At 42.1% G+C, this 26,302-nt stretch overlaps 1 protein-coding gene across 1 annotated transcript in view; it reads left to right on the plus strand.

Moving 5' to 3' along the window:
* LOC311145705 (serine/threonine-protein kinase D3-like) overlaps positions 1 to 18,514 on the plus strand; it is a 73,286-nt gene extending 54,772 nt beyond the window's left edge. Inside the window, exons 9-17 of the mRNA XM_084181968.1 lie at positions 100 to 376; positions 2,019 to 2,074; positions 2,536 to 2,608; positions 3,737 to 3,843; positions 11,460 to 11,621; positions 12,527 to 12,625; positions 12,734 to 13,001; positions 16,233 to 16,318; positions 16,460 to 18,514. Coding sequence (XP_084038094.1) covers positions 100 to 376; positions 2,019 to 2,074; positions 2,536 to 2,608; positions 3,737 to 3,843; positions 11,460 to 11,621; positions 12,527 to 12,625; positions 12,734 to 13,001; positions 16,233 to 16,318; positions 16,460 to 16,633 — 1,302 coding nt within the window. The 3' untranslated portion in view covers positions 16,634 to 18,514. The remainder of the gene's footprint in view (positions 1 to 99; positions 377 to 2,018; positions 2,075 to 2,535; positions 2,609 to 3,736; positions 3,844 to 11,459; positions 11,622 to 12,526; positions 12,626 to 12,733; positions 13,002 to 16,232; positions 16,319 to 16,459) is intronic.
* The last annotated feature ends 7,788 nt before the right edge of the window (positions 18,515 to 26,302 follow it).

A 26,302-nucleotide genomic window follows, 5' to 3' on the forward strand; every position in this document is an offset into this window, starting at 1 on the left:
AGCGGTGATGGCATGGCGCTCTATGTTTGTGTATGTTATGACTCTGGTCTCTCTCTCTCTCTCTCTCTCTCTCCCCTCCCCTCCCCCCATGGCCCACAGGAGATCCCTCTCTCAGAGATCCTGCAGGTGGAACAGTCGAGGGACCTCAGCAGCCTAACCCAGGGCAGCAACCCACACTGCTTTGAAATCATCACCTCCACCATGGTCTACTATGTAGGGGAGAACCAAGGGGGCCACTACGACAGCCCCGCGCTGGCAGCTTCAGGCGTGGGCATGGAGGTGGCCCAGGGCTGGGAGAAGGCCATCCGGCAGGCCCTGATGCCTGCCACGCCCCAGCCCAGTGTGGCTACCGCAGCCGGGCAGGGTAAGGACCACAGTGAGTACAGTACCATTCTTTACTGTTAACATGGTAGACATCGTTACTGGAAGAAATACTGACTGGAGGTGCCTTGATTTAGGCTACTGACCATAGCGTGTATACATTAGTTATTTCTATTGGAAGTAGCATTGGCATATATTTTACATATTGTAGATATTGGCACTAGCACTGGAAAGGTGGTTTGAAATTAGATTATGTGAGCGATGGAAATAGTACTATTTATGCCCATAAAATGGGTAATTCCATATTGTGGTCGTTTAGTGGTTTGATATATTATATTAGTGTGCAGTGGGTCAAAAGAGTCCCCCTTAAATGCTTGAATCCTGAGCTAAGGTTAAGTGAGGTTCTGAAGTAAGTAAGCAGTCAGTCTTGTTTTGAGATAACAACAATGGCATTTTACATTTTTGTCATTTAGCAGACGCTCTTATCCAGAGCGACTTACAGTAGTAAGTGCATAAATTTTTTCGTACTTGTCCCCCGTGGGATTTGAACCCACAACCCTGGTGTTGCAAGTGCCATGCTCTACCAACTGAGACACACGGGAACATCACCAGAAATGACTACCTACAGACACAGCAGAGCCTTGAATTGAGAAGCCATGGCTTACCTCTTCCCTCCTATGATGATGATGATGATGATGATGATGATGATGGATGATAATGAATTTGATGATAATAATTATGATGATCTTAGAGGCTATAGAGTCAAGGTGGCACATTCAACCTGTCGCTCACCTGTGGGCACATGGCGCAACACCTGAAACCTGACATAGATTCAGGGGATTATCTGTGTGTGTGTTAAAATGGACCCTCCTCTTCCATCGCATCCAATATAGTAATGCACCTTAATCTAATAATGAAGAAGGCCGAATCAGATTAGTGGTATTTTTTTAAACCTTTCGGTTATTAAATAAACACACTTGTGGTTCAGTGCCCACAATCACCAGGGCAGGTTTTAATGTTTAGTAATGCATTTGTGTTAGAGTGGAGATGAGAGGAGCACCGTTGCCTGTCAGCCCATATATGCCCCTGGAGGCCATTTAGCTGGCCATGAATTGTGGTGTAAATCAGATAGATGGTGAGGGTGATAATGCCAAACAGATGAGGCCCACCACTTTACTACCCCTCACTATCCAAACACTCTGAAATGACAACAAGCTGCAGAGACAGCCTCGTGTCCTATAGTACTATACTATGCTTCTTAGCCAATCACTAATACAGGAGGGCACACATTGTTGATCATAAGATTATTATTCATTCATTATTACTATTACTATGTTTTATTGTGTGGTAAAACATGACTTTGAAACCCCATGCCTGAATATTGGCCTCTGGGAGGCTCCCATAACCCTACTATGAAATGCAACACATAGTTATGCCGTTCAATAACACATATCTTTCCTAATCCATTTTAAAGGGTCATTATTGTATCTGCTGTGTGTAGTCCAAGCAGCTGTGATAGGCTTGAAGGATGTGAAAACGTGAGAAATGCATCTCTGTTTTTGATTAGTTAGGGATACATTGAGTACTTTGTGCATTTGTACTGTTTAAAGTCCTATTTGTAAGTCGCTCTGGATAAGAGCGTCTGCTAAATGACGTAAATGTAAATGTAAAGTGAAACCGTTTTTTTCCCCCACCAGAACAGGAGTTGTCTGTCAGCATATCTGTGTCCAACTGCCAGATACAGGAGAATGTGGTGAGTATGGTAACTTCTTCAGACGATCTTGCACAGTTTCTCTGTGCGTGTGTGTGTTCGTGTGTCCAGTCATACATTTTCCTCTGTTACTTCTGCATTATTCATTTACCATTAAACATTGCATGTCAATTGTATAAAAAAAATTAATATTTAAAAAGAGATTAAGGAAGTCACTGATACCCTTATGGGAAATGGGGATATTCATGCGTGCTATACTTCTGCATTGAGTGAAAGTGACCCATTTGTCATCTCAATGACCATACCAGTACAATTCATTTTAGTCATTTAGCAGACGCTCTTATCCAGAGCAACTTACAGTTTTTTTCATACTGGCCTCCCGTGGGAAACGAACCCACAACTCTGGCGTTGCAAGCGCCATGCTCTACCAACTGAGCTACAGGAGGCCTTTACTAATAGATGTAATAAACTTTAGTAATACTAAAGTATTTTCCACTCTGTAGGATATCAGCTCGGTGTACCAGATCTTCTCTGACGAGGTTCTAGGATCTGGACAGTTTGGGATTGTGTATGGAGGTATGTGCCTGGATATCCATGTTTTTGATTAATTGTAACTAAACATACTGTATTCTCTCGACCCAAACCAAAACACACGTCTATCTTTATGATCAGGCGTGGGCATGGTGGTGTATACACTAAATGACCAAAAGTATGTGGACACCTGCCCGTCGGACATCTCATTTCAAAATCATGGACATTAATATGGAGTTGGTCCCCCCTTTGCTGCTATAACAGCCTCCACTGTTCTGGGAAGGCTTTCCACTAAATGTTGGAACATTGCTGCTGGGACTTGCTTCCATTCAGCCACAAGAGCATTAGTGAGGTCGGCACTGATGTTGGGTGATTAGGCCTGGCTCACAGTCGGCGTTCCAATTCATCCCAAAGGTGTTCGATGGGGTTGTGGTCAGGGCTCTGTGCAGGCCAGTCAAGTTCTTTCACACCGATCTCAACAAACTATTTCTGTATGGACTTTGATTTGTGCACGGGGGCATTGTCATGCTGAAACAGGAAAGGGCCTTCCCCAAACTGTTGCCACAAAGTTGGAAGCACAGAATCGTCTAGGATGTCATTGTATGCTGTAGCGTTAAGATTTCCCATCACAGGAACTAAGGGGGCTAGACCGAACCATGAAAAACAGCCTCAGACCATTATTCCTCTTCCACCTAACTTTATAGTTGGCACTATGCATTCGGGCAGGTAGCGTTCTCCTGGCATCTGCCAAAACCAGATTAGTCCGTCGGACTGCCAGATGATGAAGCGTGATTCATCACTCCAGAGAACGCGTTTCCACTGCTCCAGAGTCCAATGGCGATGAGCTTTACACCACTCCAGCCGACGCTTGGCATTGCGCATGGTGATCTTAGGGTTGTGTGCGGCTGCTCGGAAACCCATTTAATGAAGCTCCTGGCGAACAGTTATTGTGCTGATGTTGCTTCCAGAGGCAGTTTGGAACTCGGTAATGAGTGTTGCAACTGAGGACAGACAATTTTTACGCGCTTCAGCACTCAGCGGTCCCGTTCTGTGAGGTTGTGTGGCCTACCACTTCGTGGATGAGCCGTTGTTGCTCCTAGACATTTCCACTTCACAATAACAGCACTTACAGTTGATCGAGGCAGCTCTAACATTATTTATTTCTGTTGGCAGGGAAACACAGAAAGACTGGAAGAGATGTTGCCATCAAGGTGATTGACAAGATGAGGTTCCCTACCAAGCAGGAGAGCCAACTGAGAAATGAAGTGGCCATTCTCCAGGTAATAATAATAATAATAATAATAATAATATGCCATTTAGCAGACGCTTTTATCCAAAGCGACTTACAGTCATGCGTGCATAATTTTTTTTGTGTATGGGTGGTCCCGGGGATCGAACCCACTACCTTGGCGTTACAAGCGCCGTGCTCTACCAGCTGAGCTACAGAGGACCACAGGTAACACATGGAACCTCATGATGTATTATAGCGTGACTTTAGAAGGGATTGATTGAAGCTACCGAGAACCACATGCCGGATTTTTAACAGGGTCGTTAGCATTAGGAAAAAATTAAATGTCTTGCCCAAACCTAGCTCAATATCTAGGCGTTGGATAAGAAAATAGAGACTACAGCGTCCATAAAGAGACCATTAGACTTGCCACCTTTCGGACTGAATACGTTTGTAGGGGAAACAGTTTTAATTAAATGTATAATTTATCGCTCTCACATGCCAATAGAGAACCAATGATGTGCTACCTTTCTGTAGCATTTCTGACAATGCTAATATCTTTTCAGCTGAATTTCAGAGTTCTAAAACCGGGACCAGCAACTTGGTTTCTGCGCAACAGCAGCAGCTAGCTAGTAGCAGGCTAGCAGCTGTAGCTAGCTAGCTAACACCAGTCAGATGAGAAGCAAGCTACAAGCAAAGGAAGCTAGATAGCTAGGTATATTTAGCTATGGAAGGTTTTCATATGGCTGAAGTCATCTGTGTAAACTAAATCAGAGCACGAACAAATAAGCTAGCGAACGTGCTTGGCTGCTATTATAGCCATTTAGCTAGCCAACTAGCCAGTAACTACAGGTACAAGCCAGCGAGACTGTAACATAGCTTTATAGATCGTAGACCATAACTCAATATTGATACTATATCCTAGCTAGCTACATTCTTCCATAAAGCAAAGCTGGCTAGCTAGCTAGCTAAGTAAAGTTCATTGTCAACATCAAACTTTGGGAAACTGCCACGCTGCTAACATTGTACCATGCCGGGGTAGCTAGAGGAGCAGTCAAACTGGCTAGCTAGCATCATGTGCAGCCAGATGTAAGTTTCAGTACAAACAACTGCTAGCTAGGCTACATTTCCTCAACCAAAACCAGCCTCTCACAACACAAACTGTAGTTGATAAAACAAATAGTCTTGCTAGCAATGTTGAATCTAAACCCGGCCAATGCACATGCAAGTAGCGCATCGGCTGTGCATTGCAGTAAGTGAACACAATTAGCTAGATCAACACACGAGACAGAGACGTCGCTGTTCGAGCATCCAGAACAAATTCAAACCCTTACCTTATGATGAATTAATTCAGTACTCTGCCTCCTTTGTCATCAATCAAATTTTCTTCATGCCATTTTAATCCATATTTTGTGCTGACTGATCAACAGAGTCAAGTTACTTTTCAGTATGTTCCCAGAAATCTGAACCCAGTAAGCAAAATGACGTTTAAAAGACGTATTTTCCAGACGTTGAAGTTCTGAATGAAAGGTGAAAACATGTATTTTTAGAAAGTTTAAAATATGTATTTTACAGACGTTGAAAACAAGCCACTTCGATACAGCTCCAACTTTTTTTGTAGCAGGTTAGGAGAATTAATGCAGCGTTTTAGGAAAATGTACGTAACAGTTTAGGAGAATTAGGTTAAGGATAGGAAAAGGGTTAGGGTTAGCGAGAATGCTCTAGTAACCTGCTTCGAAAAATCACTTGTATCCAAGTGGCTTGTCTTTAGGGAGTCCCGTCCGTTGAAATCAAGGCCAGTCCGGACTGCAAAAAAAGACGTCCGGACAGGGCAGAAAAAATGGAGGGGAGTCTGGGGGAACTCCCCCGGATTTTGAGGGAAATTTAATTCCAAATGCTCTCTTAGCCAACTTATTCGGTACTTTGAGAGTCACTTACAGGAACTGATATGTGCTTAAAGTAATGCAGCTGTTGATATTCACCCCTCTTTAAAAGGTAGAATCCATATGTTTTGCAAAAATACAAATAGCTACAGTTGAAGTCGGAAGTTTACATACACTTAGGTTGGAGTCATTAAAACTAGTTTTTCAACCACTCCACAAATTTCTTGTTAACAAACTATAGTTTTGGCAAGTTGGTTAGGACATCTACTTTGTGCATGACACAAGTAATTTTTCCAACAATTGTTTACAGACAGATTATTCCACTTAATCACAATTCCAGTGGGTCAGAAGTTTACATACACTAAGGTGACTGTGCCTTTAAACAGCTTGGAAAATTCCAGAAAATGATTTCATGGCTTTAGAAGCTTCTGATAGGCTAAATGACATCATTTGAGTCTATTGGAGGTGTACCTGTGGATGTATTTCAAGACCTACCTTCAAACTCAGTGCCTCTTTGCTTGACATCATGGGAAAATCAAAAGAAATCAGCCAAGACCTCAGATAAAAAATTGTAGACCTCCACAAGTCTGGATCATCCTTGGGAGCAATTTCTAAACGCCTGAAGGTACCACGTTCATCTGTAGAAACAATAGTACGCCAGTATAAACACCATGGGACCACGCAGCCGTCATACCGCTCAGGAAGGAGACGCGTTCTGTCTCCTAGAGATGAACGTACTTTGGTGCGAAAAGTGCAAATAAATCCCAGAACAACAGCAAAGGACCTTGTGAAGATGCTGGAGGAAACTGGTACAAAAGTATCTATATCCACAGTAAAACGAGTCCTATATTGACATAACCTGAAAGGCCGCTCAGCAAGGAAGAAGCCACTGCTTCAAAACCACCATAAAAAAGCCAGACTACGGTTTGCAACTGCACATGGGGACAAAGATCGTACTTTTTGGAGAAATGTCCTCTGGTCTGATGAAACAAATATATAACTGTTTGGCCATAATGAACATTGTTATATTTGGAGGAAAAAGGGGGTGCTTGCAAGCCGAAGAACACCATCCCAACCGTGAAGTACGGGGGTGGCAGCATCATGCTGTGGGGGTGCTTTGCTGCAGGAGGGACTGGTGCACTTCACAAAATAGATGACATAATGAGGAAGGAAAATTATGTGGATATATTGATGCAACGTCTGAAGACATCAGTCAGGAAGTTAAAGCTTGGTTGCAAATGGGTCTTGCAAGTGGACAATGACCCCAAGCATACTTCCAAAGTTGTGGCAAAATGGCTTAAGGACAACAAAGTCAAGGTATTGGAGTGGCCATCACAAAGCCCTGACCTCAATCCTATACAAAATTTGTGGGCAGAACTGAAAAAGCGTGTGCGAGCAAGGAGGCCTACAAACCTGACTCAGTTACACCAGCACTGTCAGGAGGAATGGGCCAAAATTCACCCAACTTATAGTGGGAAGCTTGTGTAAGGCTTCCCGAAATGTTTGACCCAAGTTAAACAATTTAAAGGCAATGCTACTAAATACTAATTTAATGTATGTAAACTTCTGACCCACTGGGAATGTGATGAAAGAAATAAAAGCTGAAATAAATCACTCTCTACTATTAATCTGACATTTCACATTCTTAAAATAAAGTGGTGATACTAACTGACCTAAGACCGGGAATTTTTACTAGGATTACATTTCAGGAATTGTGAAAAACTGAGTTTAAAATGTATTTGGCTAAGGTGTATGTAAACTTCCGACTTCAACTGTATGTCTATGAAGTAATAGCCAGGGCCTGATTTCCCGATAGCGATGGAACTCAAGCTTACGAGTGTTTTAACAATGCATGATTTCGATAATGGCCGAAGACTCACATGCGTTTCCCAAAACACCACGTAGGGAGAACTTTCAATAAGTGCTTCGTAAGAGCATGTGTCGATGCTGATAGGATCGAAATAAGGCAGCGCTGCTCTCGGATCAGCATTCTCCATTCAAATCTTACCTTAACATTAGATACTGACAACGGATCAGCTCCTAGAGAGAAATGATCACCTATGGCTGCAAATATTGAGGCGGCTTATTCGAATACTTAAGCTATGCACTAAATCGAATATTTGGCACATCATTGCACACGTTAGGCCTCCACATCATGAAATTGAAGCAAAAAATTACAGACAGTAGCCTACAATTAGCTAAATAAAACTCAATTTATTGATCAGGAAATGTATTTAAATATGATTGAAATATATAGGTCTATGTAGCCTACTGTATTTATCTTTTAATGCAATTCTCTGTTCATTTGAAGCATCTTTTTACCTTCTTCTTGTTTATAACAATTGCAAAGACATTAGCAACTTTGTTTTGCAGTCAACTTTGAAGTTATCGGCAGTCACAGAGCGACAGATAAACATCTTGATTATATGTTTAGTGGAAATCTTCTATTTATAAAGCATCTAACGACCCAGTTAGCTGTTCCGAGGCAGTCGGTAAATAACAAGTGTTTTCAAGTGCAACTTTAGTAACGATGATTTTGGGAAACAGTTCGGAGATTTAACGGGCGCACATTTTTTCCCCGAAAGACACTTTTTGCATGTGAAAATGTTGTTTAATTTTTGTATAATCACCTTCTGGTACAAAAACCATGGAAATGTAAAACCAAAAAATATGTTTTAAGTGAGAAGTAGGGATTGACCTGAAGCTGAAATAGAAAGGAAATTCACATGAGCACCACAATGCCTACCTCACCCATGCTCTACCAAGCTTTTCCAGCAAACAGCTTTGACCGACTAATCAAATCAAATTGTATTTGTCACATGCGCCGAATACAACAGGTGTAGACCTTACAGTGAAAAGCTTACTTACATGCCCTTAACCAACAATGCAGTTTTACGAAAAATAAGTGTTAAGAAAGTATTTACTAAAATGACAATGCAAATAGTCCGGGTAGCCATTTGATTAGCTGTTCAGGAGTCTTATGGCTTGGGGGTAGAAGCTGTTAAGGAGCCTTTTGGTCCTAGGGTGGCTGGAGACTTTGGCCATTTTTAGGGCCTTCCTCTGACACCGCCTGGTATATAGATCCTGGATGGCAGGAAGCTTGGCCCCAGTGATGTACTGGGCCATACGCACTACCCTCTGTAGTGCCTTGCGGTCGGAGGCCATACCAGGCGACTACAGTAGCTATATTGGTCTATTGTACTTCAAACAATGTGTATGCAGGTTGCTTAGGATTCACACCTTCTCAAACAGCCTAATTCACACTCTTCAGAGGAATAATGGACTTCAGTGTCCTGCTATTAAAATAATACATATATACAGTACCAGTCAAAAGTTTGGACACACCTACTCATTCCAGGTGACTACCTCATGAAGCTGGTTGAGAGAATGCCAAGAGTGTGCAAAGCTGTCATCAAGGCAAAGGGTGGCTACTTTGAAGAATCTCAAATATAAAATATATTTTGATTTGTTTTACACTTTTTTGGTTACTACATGATTCCGTATGTGTTTTCATGTCTTCACTATTATTCAACAATGTAGAAAATAGTAAAAATAAAGAAAAACCCTTGAATGAGTAGGTGTGTCCAAACGTTTGACTGGTATTGTATGTATGTGTGTATATATATATATATCATTAGGCTGTATGTATTTTTAGATATAGGACTATTGTAAATGTGTATTATTTTAGCGTCACCATCTTTATTGTAAAAAAGAAATACAAATACATACAACTTTAAGCTACATAGTCATTTGACAGAGGTAATAAACTGCCCATTGATCAGCACAGCAATTGACAAAACAGGACCATAGCTTGCTTTCATATAATTTAAAAAAGATTGAAAAAGTAGCGGAATGGGATTAGTATGGTGTGTGAAGAATCCAATATTTTAACTTGCGGTACAAATCACATTATTGTGGGAGCACCTCCTGTAAGAGTAAGAATTAGGATGTTTGAGAAGGTTTGAATCCTAAGCAACCTGCATACACATTGTTTGAAGTACAATAGACCAACATAGCTACTGTAGTACAGTGAGGGAAAAAAGTATTTGATCCCCTGCTGATTTTGTATGTTTGCCCACTAATTTTAATGGCAGGTTTATTTGAACAGTGGGAGACAGAATAACAAAAAAATCCAGAAAAAAACATGTCAAAAATGTTATAAATTGATTTGCATTTTAATGAGGGAAATAAGTATTTGACAACCTCTCAATCAGAAAGATTTCTGGCTCCCAGGTGTCTTTTATACAGGTAACGAGCTGAGATTAGGAGCACACTCTTAAAGGGAGTGCTCCTAATCTCAGTTTGTTACCTGTATAAAAGAAACCTGTCCACAGAAGCAATCAATCAATCAGATTCCAAACTCTCCACCATGGCCAAGACCAAAGAGCTCTCCAAGGATGTCAGGGACAAGATTGTAGACCTACACAAGGCTGGAATGGGCTACAAGACCATCGCCAAGCAGATTGGTGAGAAGTTGACAACAGTTGGTGAGATTATTCGCAAATGGAAGAAACACAAAATAACTGTCAATCTCCCTCGGCCTGGGGCTCCATGCAAGATCTCACCTCGTGGAGTTGCAATGATCATGAGAACGGTGAGGCAGCTGGGACCATAGTCACCAAGAAAACAATTGGTAACACACTACGCCGTGAAGGACTGAAATCCTGCAGCGCCCGCAAGGTCCCCCTGCTCAAGAAAGAAAATATACAGGCCCGTCTGAAGTTTGCCAATGAAAATCTGAATGATTCAGAGGAGAACTGGGTGAAAGTGTTGTGGTCAGATGAGACCAAAATCGAGCTCTTTGGCATCAACTCAACTCGCCGTGTTTGGTGGAGGAGGAATGCTACCTATGATCCCAAGAACACCATCCCCACCGTCAAACATGGAGATGGAAACATTATGCTTTGGGGGTGTTTTTCTGCTAAGGGGACAGGACCACTTCACCGCATCAAAGGGACGATGGACGGGGCCATGTACCTTCAAATCTTGGGTGAGAACCTCCTTCCCTCAGCCAGGGCATTGAAAATGGGTCGTGGATGGGTATTCCAGCATGACAATGACCCAAAACACACGGCCAGGGCAACAAAGGAGTGGCTCAAGAAGAAGCACATTAAGGTCCTGGAGTGGCCTAGCCAGTCTCCAGACCTTAATCCCATAGAAAATCTGTGGAGGGAGCTGAATGTTTGAGTTGCCAAACGTCAGGCTTGAAACCTTAATGACTTGGAGAAGATCTGCAAAGAGGAGTGGGACAAAATCCCTCATGAGATGTGTGCAAACCTGGTGGCCAACTACAAGAAACGTCTGACCTCTGTGATTGCCAACAAGGGTTTTGCCACCAAGTACTAAGTCATGTTTTGCAGAGGGGTCAAATACTTATTTCCCTCATTCAAATGCAAATCAATTTATAACATTTTTGACATGCGTCTTTCTGGATTTTGTTGTTGTTATTCTGTCTCTCACTGTTCAAATAAACCTACCATTAAAATTATAGACTGATCATGTCTTTGTCAGTGGGTAAACCTACAAAATCAGCAGGGGATCAAATACTTTTTTCCCCTCACTGTATGTCAAAGCTGTGTGCTGGAAAATCTTGGTAGAGCATGGGTGGAGTAGGCATTGTGGTGCTCATGTGAACTACCTTGTTTTTTAGGTTTCAGACCAATCCCTACTTCTCACTTAAAACATTGTTTTTAATGCAGTAGTCGTTCTTGCTGAGTTTCAAACAGTTTAACTGTAACATGGTACAGTATAGAGTGTTGACTCTGAGGTTTGTTCCCTCGTTTAGAACCTTCACCATCCTGGCATCGTCAACCTGGAGTGTATGTTCGAGACGCCAGAGAGGGTGTTTGTTGTCATGGAGAAGCTCCATGGAGACATGCTGGAGATGATCCTGTCCAGTGAGAAGAGCAAGCTCCCAGAACGGATCACCAAGTTCCTGGTCACACAGGTCTGTCTCTTTCTCCCATTCTTGCCCTCTCTACTTTTCTCTTATCTCCTCTCTAACTGGGGCTCCTGAGTGGCGCAGCAGTCTAAGGCACTGCATCTCAGTGCTAGAGGTGTCACTACAGACCCTGGTTCAATTCCAGGCTGTATCACAATCTGGCCGTGATTGGGAGTCCCATAGGGCAGCGCACAATTGGCCCAGCGTTGTCCGGGTTTGGCTCGGGTAAGCCGTCATTGTAAATAAGAATTTGTTCTTAACTGACTAGTTTTAAAAAACTCCCCTTTCTGTCCTTGCTCATCTTTTCCTCCCTCACCCTCTCTCTTGTGGTGTGGAAGTCTATATAATCTGTAGTAGACTCAACCTCGGGCCTGTTTATTCTTGCGGTGTGTGGATATGGGGGGATTGTTTACGGGACGCGCTGGTCTGGATGGCATCATGGCCGTGTCCCTCCCGGTGGATTACAGCTGCTCTGCTCTGGTCTGTGGGCTGATTAGAAGAGAGGGGCCCCTGGGCCAAACACGAGCTGGTCCATTAGGCATGGAGCTGCACATGACAATTAGCAGCAGGCCTGACTCTGATGTGGTTTATCAGGACTTTGTCAAAGTCAGGAGTCAGGCAGCAGTGTGGAGTGGTTAGATGACCACAGCTAAACATGCGTGCAGCGGTAGCAGCTACAGTTTATGCTTACACTACAGCAGAAGAGATGAGATCATGTGTCCATATGGAAACTAAGAAAGAGACCAACCTAGAAATAGCTTAGTTAACTACTAAAATACTAATGCAACTCCAATTATCCATAACATTATATTTTATGAGTGACTCCATAAGGTTATATGAAGGGGTCATTATGTGGTATTATGTGGTTTGATATAGCTAACCCATGGGCTTTGGGCTATGTTCTGTAACAGATCCTGGTGGCTTTGAGACATCTGCATTTCAAGAACATCGTCCACTGTGACCTGAAGCCTGAGAACGTGCTGCTGGCCTCGGCAGAACCCTTCCCTCAGGTAACAACCAACGGTCTTTCTAGCAAAATATTTATTGTATGTGGATAAAATGTGTGTATGGAGGAGACAATGTAGCATTCTCATGTGTGTTTGTTTGTGTCCTGACAGGTTAAACTGTGTGACTTTGGCTTTGCCCGTATCATCGGTGAGAAGTCGTTCAGGCGTTCGGTGGTGGGTACCCCAGCCTACCTGGCCCCAGAGGTGCTGCGTAGTAAGGGCTACAACCGCTCCCTGGACATGTGGTCAGTGGGGGTCATCGTTTACGTCAGCCTCAGCGGCACCTTCCCCTTCAACGAGGATGAGGACATTAACGATCAGATCCAGAACGCTGCCTTCATGTACCCACCCCAGCCATGGAAGGAGATCTCTGCAGAAGGTAGGAAGGTAGGAAGGAAGGCAGGCCATTGAATAATATTTAAATGCATGAATGCTAAGTAAGTGAGGACACACATCTCTGTAAAGTGTGTAATGTAACTACACATGTAGGATCTTAATTTGATTGCCCTGTTGCAGGAGAACTTCCCTGCAATGCAGGAAATGTAAAACTAGTAGTGTATTTGAGGTTTAAAAAGGCTTCTAAAGTTTGTAATTTGCTCTTTGACATTTGACTGGATTTTCCCTTACGAAAAATGTATCAACCGCTACAAAAATGTCCATTAATTATAATCCAGATAATAATTCACATTTCCTGTTGCTGCAGGATTATTTTCCTGCTGTAGGACAGAGTTTCCCAAACCCGTCCCTGGGGCCCCCGCTGGGTGCACGTTTTGGTTTTTGCCCTAGCACTACACAGCGGATTCAAATAATCAAAGCTTGATGATGAGGGGGGGGGCCTAGGACCGAGTTTGGGAAACCCTGCTGTAGGAGACTGGCTCAAATTAAGATCCTACGTCTGTAATGAGTTATACAGTTTAGGAAGTAGACCAATTGTGTGATACAACAAGCAGTCATTTGACACAACTGGAAGTTAGCTGCTCTAAGTTATAACTTGTATACCAAGTTCAACTATGATTTCTCATATAGAGTAGTGTAGGCCTACAATGCCTTGCAAAAGTATTCATCCCCCTTGGTGTTTTTCCTATTTTGTTGCATTACAACCTGTAATTTAAAATGATTTTTATTTGGATTTCATGTAATGGACATACACAAAATAGTCCAAATTGGTGAAGTGAAATAAAAAAAATGACTTGGTAGGTTTATTTGAACAGTGAGAGACAGAATAACAACAAAAAAATCCAGAAAAACGCATGTCAAAAATGTTATAAATTGATTTGCATTTTAATGAGAGAAATAAGTATTTTACCCCTCTGCAAAACACGACTTAGTACTTGGTGGCAAAACCCTTGTTGGTAATCACAGAGGTCAGACGTTTCTTGTAGTTGACCACAACACTCATCTGACCACAACACTTTCACCCAGTTCTCCTCTGAATCATGCAGATGTTCATTGGCAAACTTCAGACGGCCTTGTATATGTGCTTTCTTGAGCAGGGGGACCTTGCGGGCGCTGCAGGATTTCAGTCCTTCACGGCGTAGTGTGTTACCAATTGTTTTCTTGGTGACTATGGTCCCAGCTGCCTTGAGATCATTGACAAGATCCTCCCGTGTAGTTCTGGGCTGATTCCTCACCGTTCTCATGATCATTGCAACTCCACGAGGTGAGATCTTGCATGGAGCCCCAGGCCGAGGGAGATTGACAGTTATTTTGTGTTTCTTCTATTTGCGAATAGTCGCACCAACTGTTGTCACCTTCTCACCAAGCTGCTTGGCAATGGTCTTGTAGCCCATTCCAGCCTTGTGTAGGTCTACAATCTTGTCCCTGACATCCTTGGAGAGCTCTTTGGTCTTGGCCATGGTGGAGAGTTTGGAATCTGATTGATTGATTGCTTCTGTGGACAGGTGTCTTTTATACAGGTAACAAGCTGAGATTAGGAGCACTCCCTTTAAGAGTGTGCTCCTAATCTCAGCTCGTTACCTGTATAAAAGACACCTGGGAGCCAGATATTTTTCTGATTGAGAGGGGGTCAAATACTTATTTCCCTCATTAAAAGCAAACCAATTTATAACATTTTTGACATGTGTTTTTCTGGATTTTTGTTGTTGTTATTCTGTCTCTCACTGTTCAAATAAACCTACCATTAAAATTATAGACTGATCATTTCTTTTTCAGTGGGCAAACGTACAAAATCAGCAGGGGATCAAATACTTTTTTCCCTCACCGTATATACACCTGTTCTGAAAGGCCCAAGAGTCTGCAACACCACTAAGCAAGGGGCACCACCAAGCAAGCGGCACCATGAAGACCAAGGAGCTCTCCAAACAGGTCAGGGACAAAGTTGTGGAGAAGTACAGATCAGGGTTGGGTTATAAAAAAATATCCGAAACTTTGAACATCCCACCGAGCACCATTCAATCCAATATTAAAAAATTGAATGAATATGGCACCACAACAAACCTGCCAAGAGAGGGCCGCCCACCAAAACACACGGACCAGGCAAGGAGGGCATTAATCAGAGAGGCAACAAAGAGACCAAAGATAACCCTGAAGGAGCTGCAAAGCTCCACAGCGGAGATTGGAGTATCTGTCCATAGGACCACTTTAAGCCGTACACTCCACAGAGCTGGCCTTTACGGAAGAAAAAAACCATTGCTTAAAGAAGAAAATAAGCAAATACGTTTGGCAAAAATGTCTGGCGCAAACCCAACACCTCTCATCACCCCGAGAACACCATCCCCACAGTGAAGCACGGTGGTGGCAGCATCATGCTGTGGGGATGTTTTTCATCGGCAGGGACTGGGAAACTGGTCAGAAATGAAGGAATGATGGATGGCGCTAAATACAGGGAAATTCTTGAGGGAAACCCGTTTCAGTCTTCCAGAGATTTGAGACTGAGGTTCACCTTCCAGCAGGACAATGACCCTAAGCATACTGCTAAAGCAACACTCGAGTGGTTTAAGGGGAACCATTGAAATGTCTTGGAATGGCCTAGTCAAAGCCCAGACCTCAATCCAATTGAGAATCTGTGGTATGACTTAAAGATTGCTGTACACCAGCGGAACCCATCCAACTTGAAGAATAGAGCAGTTTTGGCTTGAAGAATGGGCAAAAATCCCAGTGGCAAGATGTGCCAAGCTTATAGAGACATACCCCAAGAGACTTGCAGCTGTAATTGCTGCAAAAGGTGGCTTTACAAAGTATTGACTTTGGGGCGGTGAATAGTTATGCACGCTCAAGTTCTGTTTTTCTGTCTTATTTCTTGTTTGTTTCATAATAAAAAATATTTTGCATCTTCAAAGTGGTAGGCATGTTGTGTAAATCAAATGATACAAACCCCCTAAAAATCCATTTTAATTCCAGGTTGTAAGGCAACAAAATAGGAAAAATGCCAAAGGGGGTGAATACTTTCGCAAGCCACTGTATGTGGTGGATATTTAGATGGGGCTGCAGATGGGGATATTTGTCAGTGAATCATGTAAACCACACAGTTCAAAGAGCAACAGGGTGAAAACCATGCTGGTAGATCCAGACGTGTGGGTAGAAAGACAGCACTAATGTTGCATGTCTACCTCAATTTGAGACTAACATTACGTCTCTATTCCTCTCACAGCTACTGATCTCATTAATAACCTCCTACAAGTGAAGATGAGGAAGCGGTACAGTGTGGAAAAGTCCCTCAGCCATCCTTGGCTACAGGTAATAAATAGTAGCCTAATTATACTGTAAGCAGTGCACAGGCACATCTAACAAAACATTCACACACCTTTCATGATGTGACCTAGAAAAGGGCAGACATTGTATTGGATCCCTGCTGTAACTCCTGATCCTCTCTCTCAGGATTACCAGACATGGCTGGACCTCAGGGAGTTTGAGACAAGGCGTGGCGAGCGTTACATCACCCACGAGAGTGATGATGTGCGCTGGGAGGAGCATGCAGACGAGCACAGCCTGGTCCATCCTAAACACTTCATCATGGCGCCCAACCTGGACGATATGGAGGAGGACCCCTAGTGGCCTGGAGGACATGTTACAGGCTACAGGTGTGGCCAAGATGAAAACGACAGGAAACTCTGCAGGTTATGGACCTTTGGAAGCATTCCCTTTAAAACTGGTTGGGAAAGGATCAGACACCCCTGTGCAGGGGCTGTGTGACAGGGAGATATTCTGACCCAAGACTCTGTGGTTAGACACTGCCACAGGGAACAGACTGGTGGTACTGTGGAGGCACCTGATTCTCTTTATGACAAGGCAGTGTAACCAAAAACCCAAAGGACTTTTTTTGTTGTATTTTTTGTTTTTATGTTGTAGAATCATTCTATGATGAAGCTCAATTTCATTGCTCCTTTAAGGAAATACATAATTATTGCAAGGCAAAGGACAATTCAAGTTGAAGAGATGCAATTTCCTCAACATTGGGAGTGAAAGTAATGGTATGCCGTTCTACCTGTGAAGGGCTTACAGAGTGAGCTTAAAGGGCACTTTTTACAAGGGATTTGTATCTACAGAAAGATTGGAATGCTTAGGTATTTGCAGACATAACTTTGTGCTTATACAAAGATTGTTTTTAAAGTCCTTTGACGGTATGAAACTGGAACTATCATTTGTATGTAGATGTATTTTACTAATGGGGTACATTTTTTTGCACTATACTACCATCCACCCTAACAATTTGAAGGTGAAAAGTTAAAGCTGCTACATCAGGTTCCCTGGAGAAAACTACCAAAGGACAGAAATGGTTGACTGCATCACAACTTGAAGTTTGTGTTAAGAGCTTGATACAGTAATTCCTACAGTAAGTGAGTAGGATAACGTTTGTGAAAAGGGCTGCAATACAAAATGCCATTAGTAGAGCACCTGTCATATAAGCAAGTAAATCGAAAGCTGAGGGACCAAAGACTGCATCCAACTCGTTGATATTATTGATGTTCCGTTTTCCTGTTTTCTCACAGACCATGACCAATAACTAATCTGTTTTTATAATGACAGTCTTATCATTGTGGCTCACTCTACTTCATTGACTAGTAAATGGCTTTACTACGTACATTCCAAGCAGGATTGAAAACAAACCTGGTGATGGGACTACCACACCTTCAAGGTATTACAGTAGCTGTCTACTGTATGTGAAAGAGGCTGGGTTGAACCAAGGACACTCCAGGTCATTGTATCAGGCTACACCAGCTGAACAGGAGCGACTGGGAAATGGGCTTACTACAGGGCTTATCATGGGACCAAGCCTTCATGACAAGGGCTCCATATTGGCATGATGAATGCCAATACCAAGCATGGGTTCAAGGTATACAACATTGTTCTATCCATTCATTTGAATTTGTGAAGCAAGCGGAGAGATGAGAAACACATTTTACTCACTGAGTGTTTGGAAAGAATAGCCTGTTGTGAGCATCTTTTTACTGTGTTTTTCTATAAAATGTTCAAGATGTTTAATTTCTTTTATTTTCCTTCTATTTTCATGGAGTTGATCTTGAATATCACAGTTGACACACCTCTAATTCTGGAATATGTCACGTGCATTGCACTGTTGGTTTCTCAATTAACATTCCTGTACTGCTTGAGTGCTTTATGTCTCCTCCAAGGTTACCAAAGTATGTTTAAGCCAAAATGACATTTTGATTTGAATACCATTAACTACATTTCAAGGCCTGTGTCCATTTCAAGCAGTCCCTAGGCCTAGAGGAAGATGTAGCCAAAAGCCTGTGGTGTTAGTTGGCTGTTAACTGGGAGCATAGATCCTGGTTCAGGCTGGTTGTTATTCTGGGAGAATGGAGGTGGATCTATTCCCAGTTTCCTGTTCTTGTCTGTGTTGCCGCTGGATTGGCAGATGTCAGTGTTTTGTATATTTTAGTACATACACATTTAATAAAACTCTACTTCTTTACATACATATTGAGTCTCAGTTTGTGTGTGTTATAAAACTAGAATTGTCCAACATTCAAATCTAATTTCTCAGTTTAATCACTTTTTTTGTTTTGTTATTAAAGTTATTTATTTATTCATTTTTTCCACAAACAAAACAAATAAACAATGTTTTTTAAAACTAAAACATTGTACAGCATAAGAACACTGAGCATGACATCCAGAAATATCCTCCAACATAGCACACATACTATCTCACAAGCTACAATACAGAACTAAATGGGTTCACAAGCATAAGTCATCACCTCCCAGTCTTAGAAACAACATGACAAATAAAACGCGTCCAGCTTCTAGAATTGTCATTTCTACCAGTGATCCTAGCAAGCATTTGTTCATAAGATGCTACCTCCAACCTTGATTATATCCACTGTTTCAGAGTAGGAGTGGAATGACCCTTCCAAATTATAAGGATTACTCTAGCTGCTGTAACGATACCAACAGTGATCAGTGCAAATTCCTCCTTTGTTACATTAGGTAAGTCTGTTCAATCGCCCAAGAGACATATTCTCGGTGAAACTGGAATTGCTAACCCCAACCATTCCTCCAGATATTTCAAAACATCCTACCAGAAATGTAGAACTAATGTACATTTCCATATTGCGTGTAAAAAATTTCCCAGTATCTTTTTGGCATTTCCAACACAGAGAATTGTTGGTCAGCCCCATCTTATGAAGCCTTGTTGGGGTCCAATAAAACCTATGTAGTGTCTTATATTGAGTAAGTTTCCCTCTGGCTTCCCTTATGTTCCTCCCTGAGTTGGACAAGATCTTCAACCAGGTATCATCCTCAATTTCACACTTAAGGTCAATTTGCCATATTGTTCTGAGGTTTTTACAGTCTTTACTCTGCAGATGACTTAATATTGAGTAACAAATGGCTGCTTTATGTTTGGGTAATTCCAAATACTCAGCTATTGGGTTCTTTCCTGGATTTTGTTGATAGCCGGTTAACAAACATTCCCTCAATTGTAAATATTTCCAGAAATGTCCCTTGTCTCCCACATCATATTTTTGTACCATATCTGAGTATGACATTAAAACATCTTCATTGTACACCTATAGTATGAATTCATTTCATTAGCCACTATTTCCAGTACACAGACTTATTTCCTATCTGTAGCCTAGGATTGTGCTACAATGATGAGTATGCTTGTTTTAGATGTGAAATTTCACATATCTTGTGTACTGTTCTTCACACCTCTTTTGAATGTAACAAAATTGGGTTGGGAGTTTCAACAGACCTCTCTCCTGTAAGACTATGTGACAGAGTATAAACAGGGGTGAAAGGATAACTTAGTTCCCTTTCTATTGTTATCCAACCCAAGCCAGGATCCCCTTGGCCCCAATGCTTCACCAATTTAGCAATTTCAAATGATAAATTGTACAATTTTACATCTGGTAAAGCCAAGCCTCCTACATCCCTTGGTGAGCACATCTTCTTCATATTAATCCTGGGTTTTATCCTATCCCACAAAAAGTATTTAGCAGTTTAATCACTTTGACCTCAATTGCCATAATGTAAGCTATAGCAAGTGCAAGCAGGGTCCAGATATGCAGCCTTGCTAGCATCAGCAGGGCATAAGACTCACCCAAGAAGACCCACCATCAACCTCGCCTTCTAAAAGAGTGCATATGAGTTCTATTTTAAAGGTGTAGCTCATGTTCATAGCTAGTGATGGCTGATATGTTCCTTGAATTGAGGTTTTAGTATATACACTACCAGTCAAAAGTTTGGACACACCTACTCATTCAAGGGTTTTTCTTTATTTTTACTATTTTTTACATCGTAGAAAAATTGTGAAGACATCAAAACTATGAAATAACACATATGGAATCATGTAGTAACCAAAAAAAGTGTTAAACAAATCAAAATCTATTTTATATTTGAGATTCTTCAAAGTAGCCACCCTTTGCCTTGATGACAGCTTTGCACACTCTTGGCATTCTCTCAACCAGCTTCATGAGGTAGTCACCTGGAATGCATTTCAATTAACAGGTGTGCCTTTGAGCCGATCAGTTGTGTTGTGACATGGTATACAGACGATAGCCCTATTTGGTAAAATACCAAGTGTATATTAAATGGCAAGAACAGCTCAAATAAGCAAAGAGAAACAACAGTCCATCATTACTTTAAGACATGAAGGTCAGTCAATACGGAACATTTCAAGAACTTTGAAAGTTTCTTCAAGTGCAGTCGCAAAAACCATCAAGCACTATGATGAAACTGGTTCTGAAACTGGTCCATTCACCACAGGAATGGAAGACCCAGAGTTACCTCTGCTGCAGAGGATAAGTTCATTAGAGTTACCAGCCTCAGAAATTGCAGCCCAAATAAATGCTGCACAGAGTTGAAGTAACAGACACATCTCAACATCAACTGTTCAGAGGAGACTATGTGAATCAGGCCTTCATGGTCGAATTGCTGCAAAGAAACCACTACTAAAGGACACCAATAATAATAAGAGACTTGCTTGGGCCAAGAAACACAAGAAATGGACATTAGACTGGTGGAAATTTGTCCTTTGGTCTGGAGTCCAAATTGGAGATTTATGGTTCCAACCGCTGTGTCTTTGTGAGACGCGGTGTGGGTGAACGGATGATCTCTGCATGTGTATTTCCCACCATAAATCATGGAGGAGGTGTAATGGTGGGGGGGTGCTTTGCTGGTGAGACTGACTGTGATTTACAAAGAAGGAGAGTGATGGAGTGCTGCATCAGATGACCTGGCCGCCACAATCCCCCGAACTCAACCCAATTGAGATGGTTTGGGATGAGTCGGACCGCAAAGTGAAGGAAAAGCAGCCAACAAGTGCTCAGCATACAGTGGGGAAAAAAAGTATTTAGTCAGCCACCAATTGTGCAAGTTCTCCCCCTTTAAAAGATGAAAATAAGTATTTGGTCAATAACAAAAGTTTCTCAATACTTTGTTATATACCCTTTGTTGGCAATGACACAGGACAAACGTTTTCTGTAAGTCTTCACAAGGTTTTCACACACTGTTGCTGGTATTTTGGCCCGTTCCTCCATGCAGATCTCCTCTAGAGCAGTGATGTTTTGGGGCTGTCACTGGGCAACACGGACTTTCAACTCCCTCCAAAGATTTTCTATGGGGTTGAGATCTGGAGACTGGCTAGGCCACTCCAGGACCTTGAAATGCTTCTTACGAAGCCACTCCTTCATTGCCCGGGCGGTGTGTTTGGGATCATTGTCATGCTGAAAGACCCAGCCACGTTTCATCTTCAATGCCCTTGCTGATGGAAGGAGGTTTTCACTCAAAATCTCACGATACATGGCCCCATTCATTCTTTCCTTTACACGGATCAGTCGTCCTGGTCCCTTTGCAGAAAAACAGCTCCAAAACATGATGTTTCCACCCCCATGCTTCTCAGTAGGTATGGTGTTCTTTGGATGCAACTCAGCATTCTTTGTCCTCCAAACACGACGAGTTGAGTTTTTACCAAAAAGTTATATTTTGGTTTCATCTGACCATATGACATTCTCCCAATCCTCTTCTGGATCATCCAAATGCACTCTAGCAAACTTCAGACGGGCCTGGACATGTACTGGCTTAAGCAGAGGGACACGTCTGGCACTGCAGGATTTGAGTCCCTGGCGGCGTAGTGTGTTACTGATGGTAGGCTTTGTTACTTTGGTCCCAGCTCTCTGCAGGTCATTCACTAGGTCCCCCTGTGTGGTTCTGGGATTTTTGCTCACCGTTCTTGTGATCATTTTGACCCCACGGGGTGAGATCTTGCGTGGAGCCCCAGATCGAGGGGGATTATCAGTGGTCTTGTATGTCTTCCATTTCCTAATAATTGCTCCCACAGTTGATTTCTTCAAACCAAGCTGCTTACCTATTGCAGATTCAGTCTTCCCAGCCTGGTGCAGGTCTACAATTTTGTTTCTGGTGTCCTTTGACAGCTCTTTGGTCTTGGCCATAGTGGAGTTTGGAGTGTGGCTGTTTGAGGTTGTGGACAGGTGTCTTTTATACTGACAACAAGTTCAAACAGGTGCCATTAATACAGGTAACGAGTGGAGGACAGAGGAGCCTCTTAAAGAAGAAGTTACAGGTCTGTGAGAGCCAGAAATCTTGCTTGTTTGTAGGTGACCAAATACTTATTTTCCACCATAATTTGCAAATAAATTCATTAAAAATCCTACAATGTGATTTTCTGGAGAAAAAAAACTCTCAATTTGTCTGTCATAGTTGACGTGTACCTATGATGAAAATTACAGGCCTCTCTCATCTTTTTAAGTGGGAGAACTTGCACAATTGGTGGCTGACTAAATACTTTTTTTCCCCACTGTATGTGGGAACTCCTTCAAGACTGTTGGAAAGCATTCCAGGTGAAGCTGGTTGAGAGAATGCCAAGAGTGTGCAAAGCTGTCATCAAGGCAAAGGGTGGCTATTTGAAGAATCTCAAATATAAAATATGTTTTGATTTGTTTAACACTTTTTTGGTTACTACATGATTCCATATGTGTTATTTCATAGTTTTGATGTCTTCACTATTATTCTACAATGTAGAAAATAGTAAAAATAAAGAAAAACCCTTGAATGAGTAGGTGTGTCCTGCTTTACAGTAGAAGCATAGTTTATGTTCAATTCTTTTGGAAATCAATTGTAACTGATAACTGCTAAAGTGTTTTTACCAGCGAAATGTTTACAAATTGACAAGACTACTGTACGTAGCTCAGAAAATGCCATTTTTGTTACATTTCTGTTATATTTCTCAATAAAGAAGTACTGTATATTGTACTATGATATTGTGTGTAAACTAACTGAAGCATAGCTTATTCAATGATGCACAAAAAGCAGTTTTTGTAGTAAATACTTTCATGGCTCTTGCCATATGTTGTGTAGATCATCCAGCTATATGTTTCAACCTCAAAAGAATGCATACCGTAAGGCAATATTAATGATGAAGTTAAATGGTGCTATTTTCCCCCATTCATTGGGATTAAGGCATAGCTGGAGCTACACAACGGATTATGAATTTCATTATCAATGGGCTTGTAAATGATGAACACATCAAAGCTATGTAAACACGATGAAATGACGGAGAGAGGGATATGCTTGAGTATTTTAATTACGAACTCATTCGGCTATCGACAAATTGTTTTGTTTCTTAGCATTTGATTTTTGTTTGTTAGAAAATGCTGAAAAATCCTCTTTTGGATTTAAAGAAATCCACTCTGGGCAAATGGCCTGTGGGACAAAAATAAAAAGAGTCACATCACTTACTGTAAAGTAAAGGGAGGATTGTTCAGAACTATACCTCAATGGGATAGAGTGCCAGGGGCGTGGTTCTGCAAGCCATCTTGAGCAGACACAAATGGCACAGCCATAGGTGCCATGAGGGAGGAGTGTTAGGGAGGGAGAAGTCCAGGTCCCTGGCTTGGAGGCTTTGTTGTGGTCCTCAGGGTAGAGCATCCTGTGATAATTGCCCCATAGACCTGCTGTTAGTGGAGAAAATGTTAGCAGGAGATCACCGGGAGAGCAATGATTGGCTAGCACAGTCTTAGAGATTAAGCATTATTCACATTTCATGTAGTAAGGATTCATTCCTTTGGGGAGACTACCAGAGTTCCCCTGATATCCATACATCCCAATTGGTGGAGGTTGTGGTGCAAGCTTGTTCTGTAAAACACATCAACAATGTTTTACAATTATAAGTACCATTCTCACAGTTGAAATACAATAGTCATTCACTGCTTTAAATTGAATTGAATTGTATACCTCAGCCATGGGCTCAGTTTTGTCGACCCATCTGTGCAGAGTTGGATCCCAGACAATCTGAAGAAGACAATAACAATGTAAATCAAGCCGCAGAGAAAAATATTAATTCACTCAATTGTTTCTATAAATAATATAAATAACAGCTTCCAGACAGATTTGTCTCTATCCTCGGGTAGATGAACCTCCTTCTTATTAACCTTTCCACTCCCAAAGACCCAGCTGAGCCAGACTCCACTGTTCTTCTGAACAGCAGGGTTCTCAGGCTAAGCCACCGGCCAACTGCAAGTCTGGCTCTGAGAGTTGGCCTCGGAGCGTTCCGGCTTGGTGATGGACATCATAGCAGGATGCTCTACATATCTATGCCTGACATCTGTAATAAGGGGGAAGTCAGGCCACTCTGCTCATGTCACCATACAAAACAATCACTAGCTGACATGTAGGAGCGTCTCGCTCTGACACTCTGTTACAAGGCAGTCACAGGGATTCTAGAGCTAAACCGGATTTAAGTAGACAACGCATGAAAGTATTACAGCCATACACTCACATGAGTAGCAGGCGTTTGATATATCACAACTAATTCTCACACTCTCACAATGGCAATGTCTTTACTCATTAGATAAGGCTTAAATTACCTCTTCTTTTAGAATAGAAATCTGCAGCGGGAGTATACACTCCACCATCCCATTTCCACAGTGGTGCCACCATTGGGATGATGGGAGGTGGTATTGGAGGATTGTTTCCATTCTTCACAGGGAGTCTGTGAAGCCTTTGGGAAGATCCTCTCCCTCTGTGCAGGGACACTGGCCATTGGGAGGATCCCCTACCTCTGTGCAATGATGCTGGCCGTTGGGAGGATTTTATTTAACCAGGCTAGTCAATTAAGAACTAGTGACAACTAGAAACAACTACATGTCTCAACTACCTGTTAATCTATTTGTCCTTTGAACTCCTCTAGGGACACCAGGTCCTGGAATTTTAGGTTGGCTTGGAGGAAATTCCAAGACCAGGGGGCTGAGTAATGAAAGGACCTTTTTCCATGCTCGGTTCTAATTTTTGGTACTCTTAGCATGAAACAAGATTGAGATCTGAGTTTGTATGCGTTTTCATTTTGAGCTAGAAGAGAGGATTGATAAAATGGCAGTTTTCCTAAAATGGCCTTATAAATAAGAATGTACCAGTGTTTGAGCCTGCGTGTTGCTATTGATTTACACCCGACAGCACAGTAGAGATCACGATGGTGAGTTAGACATCTCTATCCTATCCCTCTGTGCAGTGATGCTGGCTGTTGGGAAGATCCCCTCCCTCTGCGTAAGTAAAAGTAAAAGTAGCCTAGGCTATACAGTGAGGGAAAAAAGTACTTGATCCCCTGCTGATTTTGTACGTTTGCCCACTGACAAAGAAATGATCAGTCTATAATTTTAATGGTAGGTTTATTTGAACAGTGAGAGACAGAATAACAACAACAAAATCCAGAAAAACGCATGTCAAAAATGTTATAAATTGATTGGCATTTGAATGGGCTCTGTTGTAGCCGGCCGCGACCGGGAGACCCATGGAGCAGTGCACAATTGGCCCAGCGTCATCCAGGGTAGGGGAGGGAATGGCCGGCAGGGATGTAGCTCAGTTGGTAGAGCATGGCGTTTGCAACGCCAGGGTTGTGGGTTCGATTCCCACGGGGGGCCAGTATGAAAAATAAAATAAAAAGATAATGTAAGTCGCTCTGTATAAGAGCGTCTGCTAAATGACTAAAATGTAAATGTAATGAGGGAAATAAGTATTTGACCCCCTCTCAATCAGAAAGATTTCTGGCTCCCAGGTGTCTTTTATACAGGTAACGAGCTGAGATTAGGAGCACACTCTTAAAGGAAGTGCTCCTAATCTCAGCTTGTTACCTGTATAAAAGACACCTGTCCACAGAAGCAATCAGTCAATCAGATTCCAAACTCTCCACCATGGCCAAGACCAAAGAGCTCTCCAAGGATGTCAGGGACAAGATTGTAGACCTACACA

This window comes from Coregonus lavaretus (assembly GCF_964263955.1).
Source record: "Coregonus lavaretus genome assembly, chromosome: 18".
NCBI lineage: Eukaryota > Metazoa > Chordata > Actinopteri > Salmoniformes > Salmonidae > Coregonus > Coregonus lavaretus.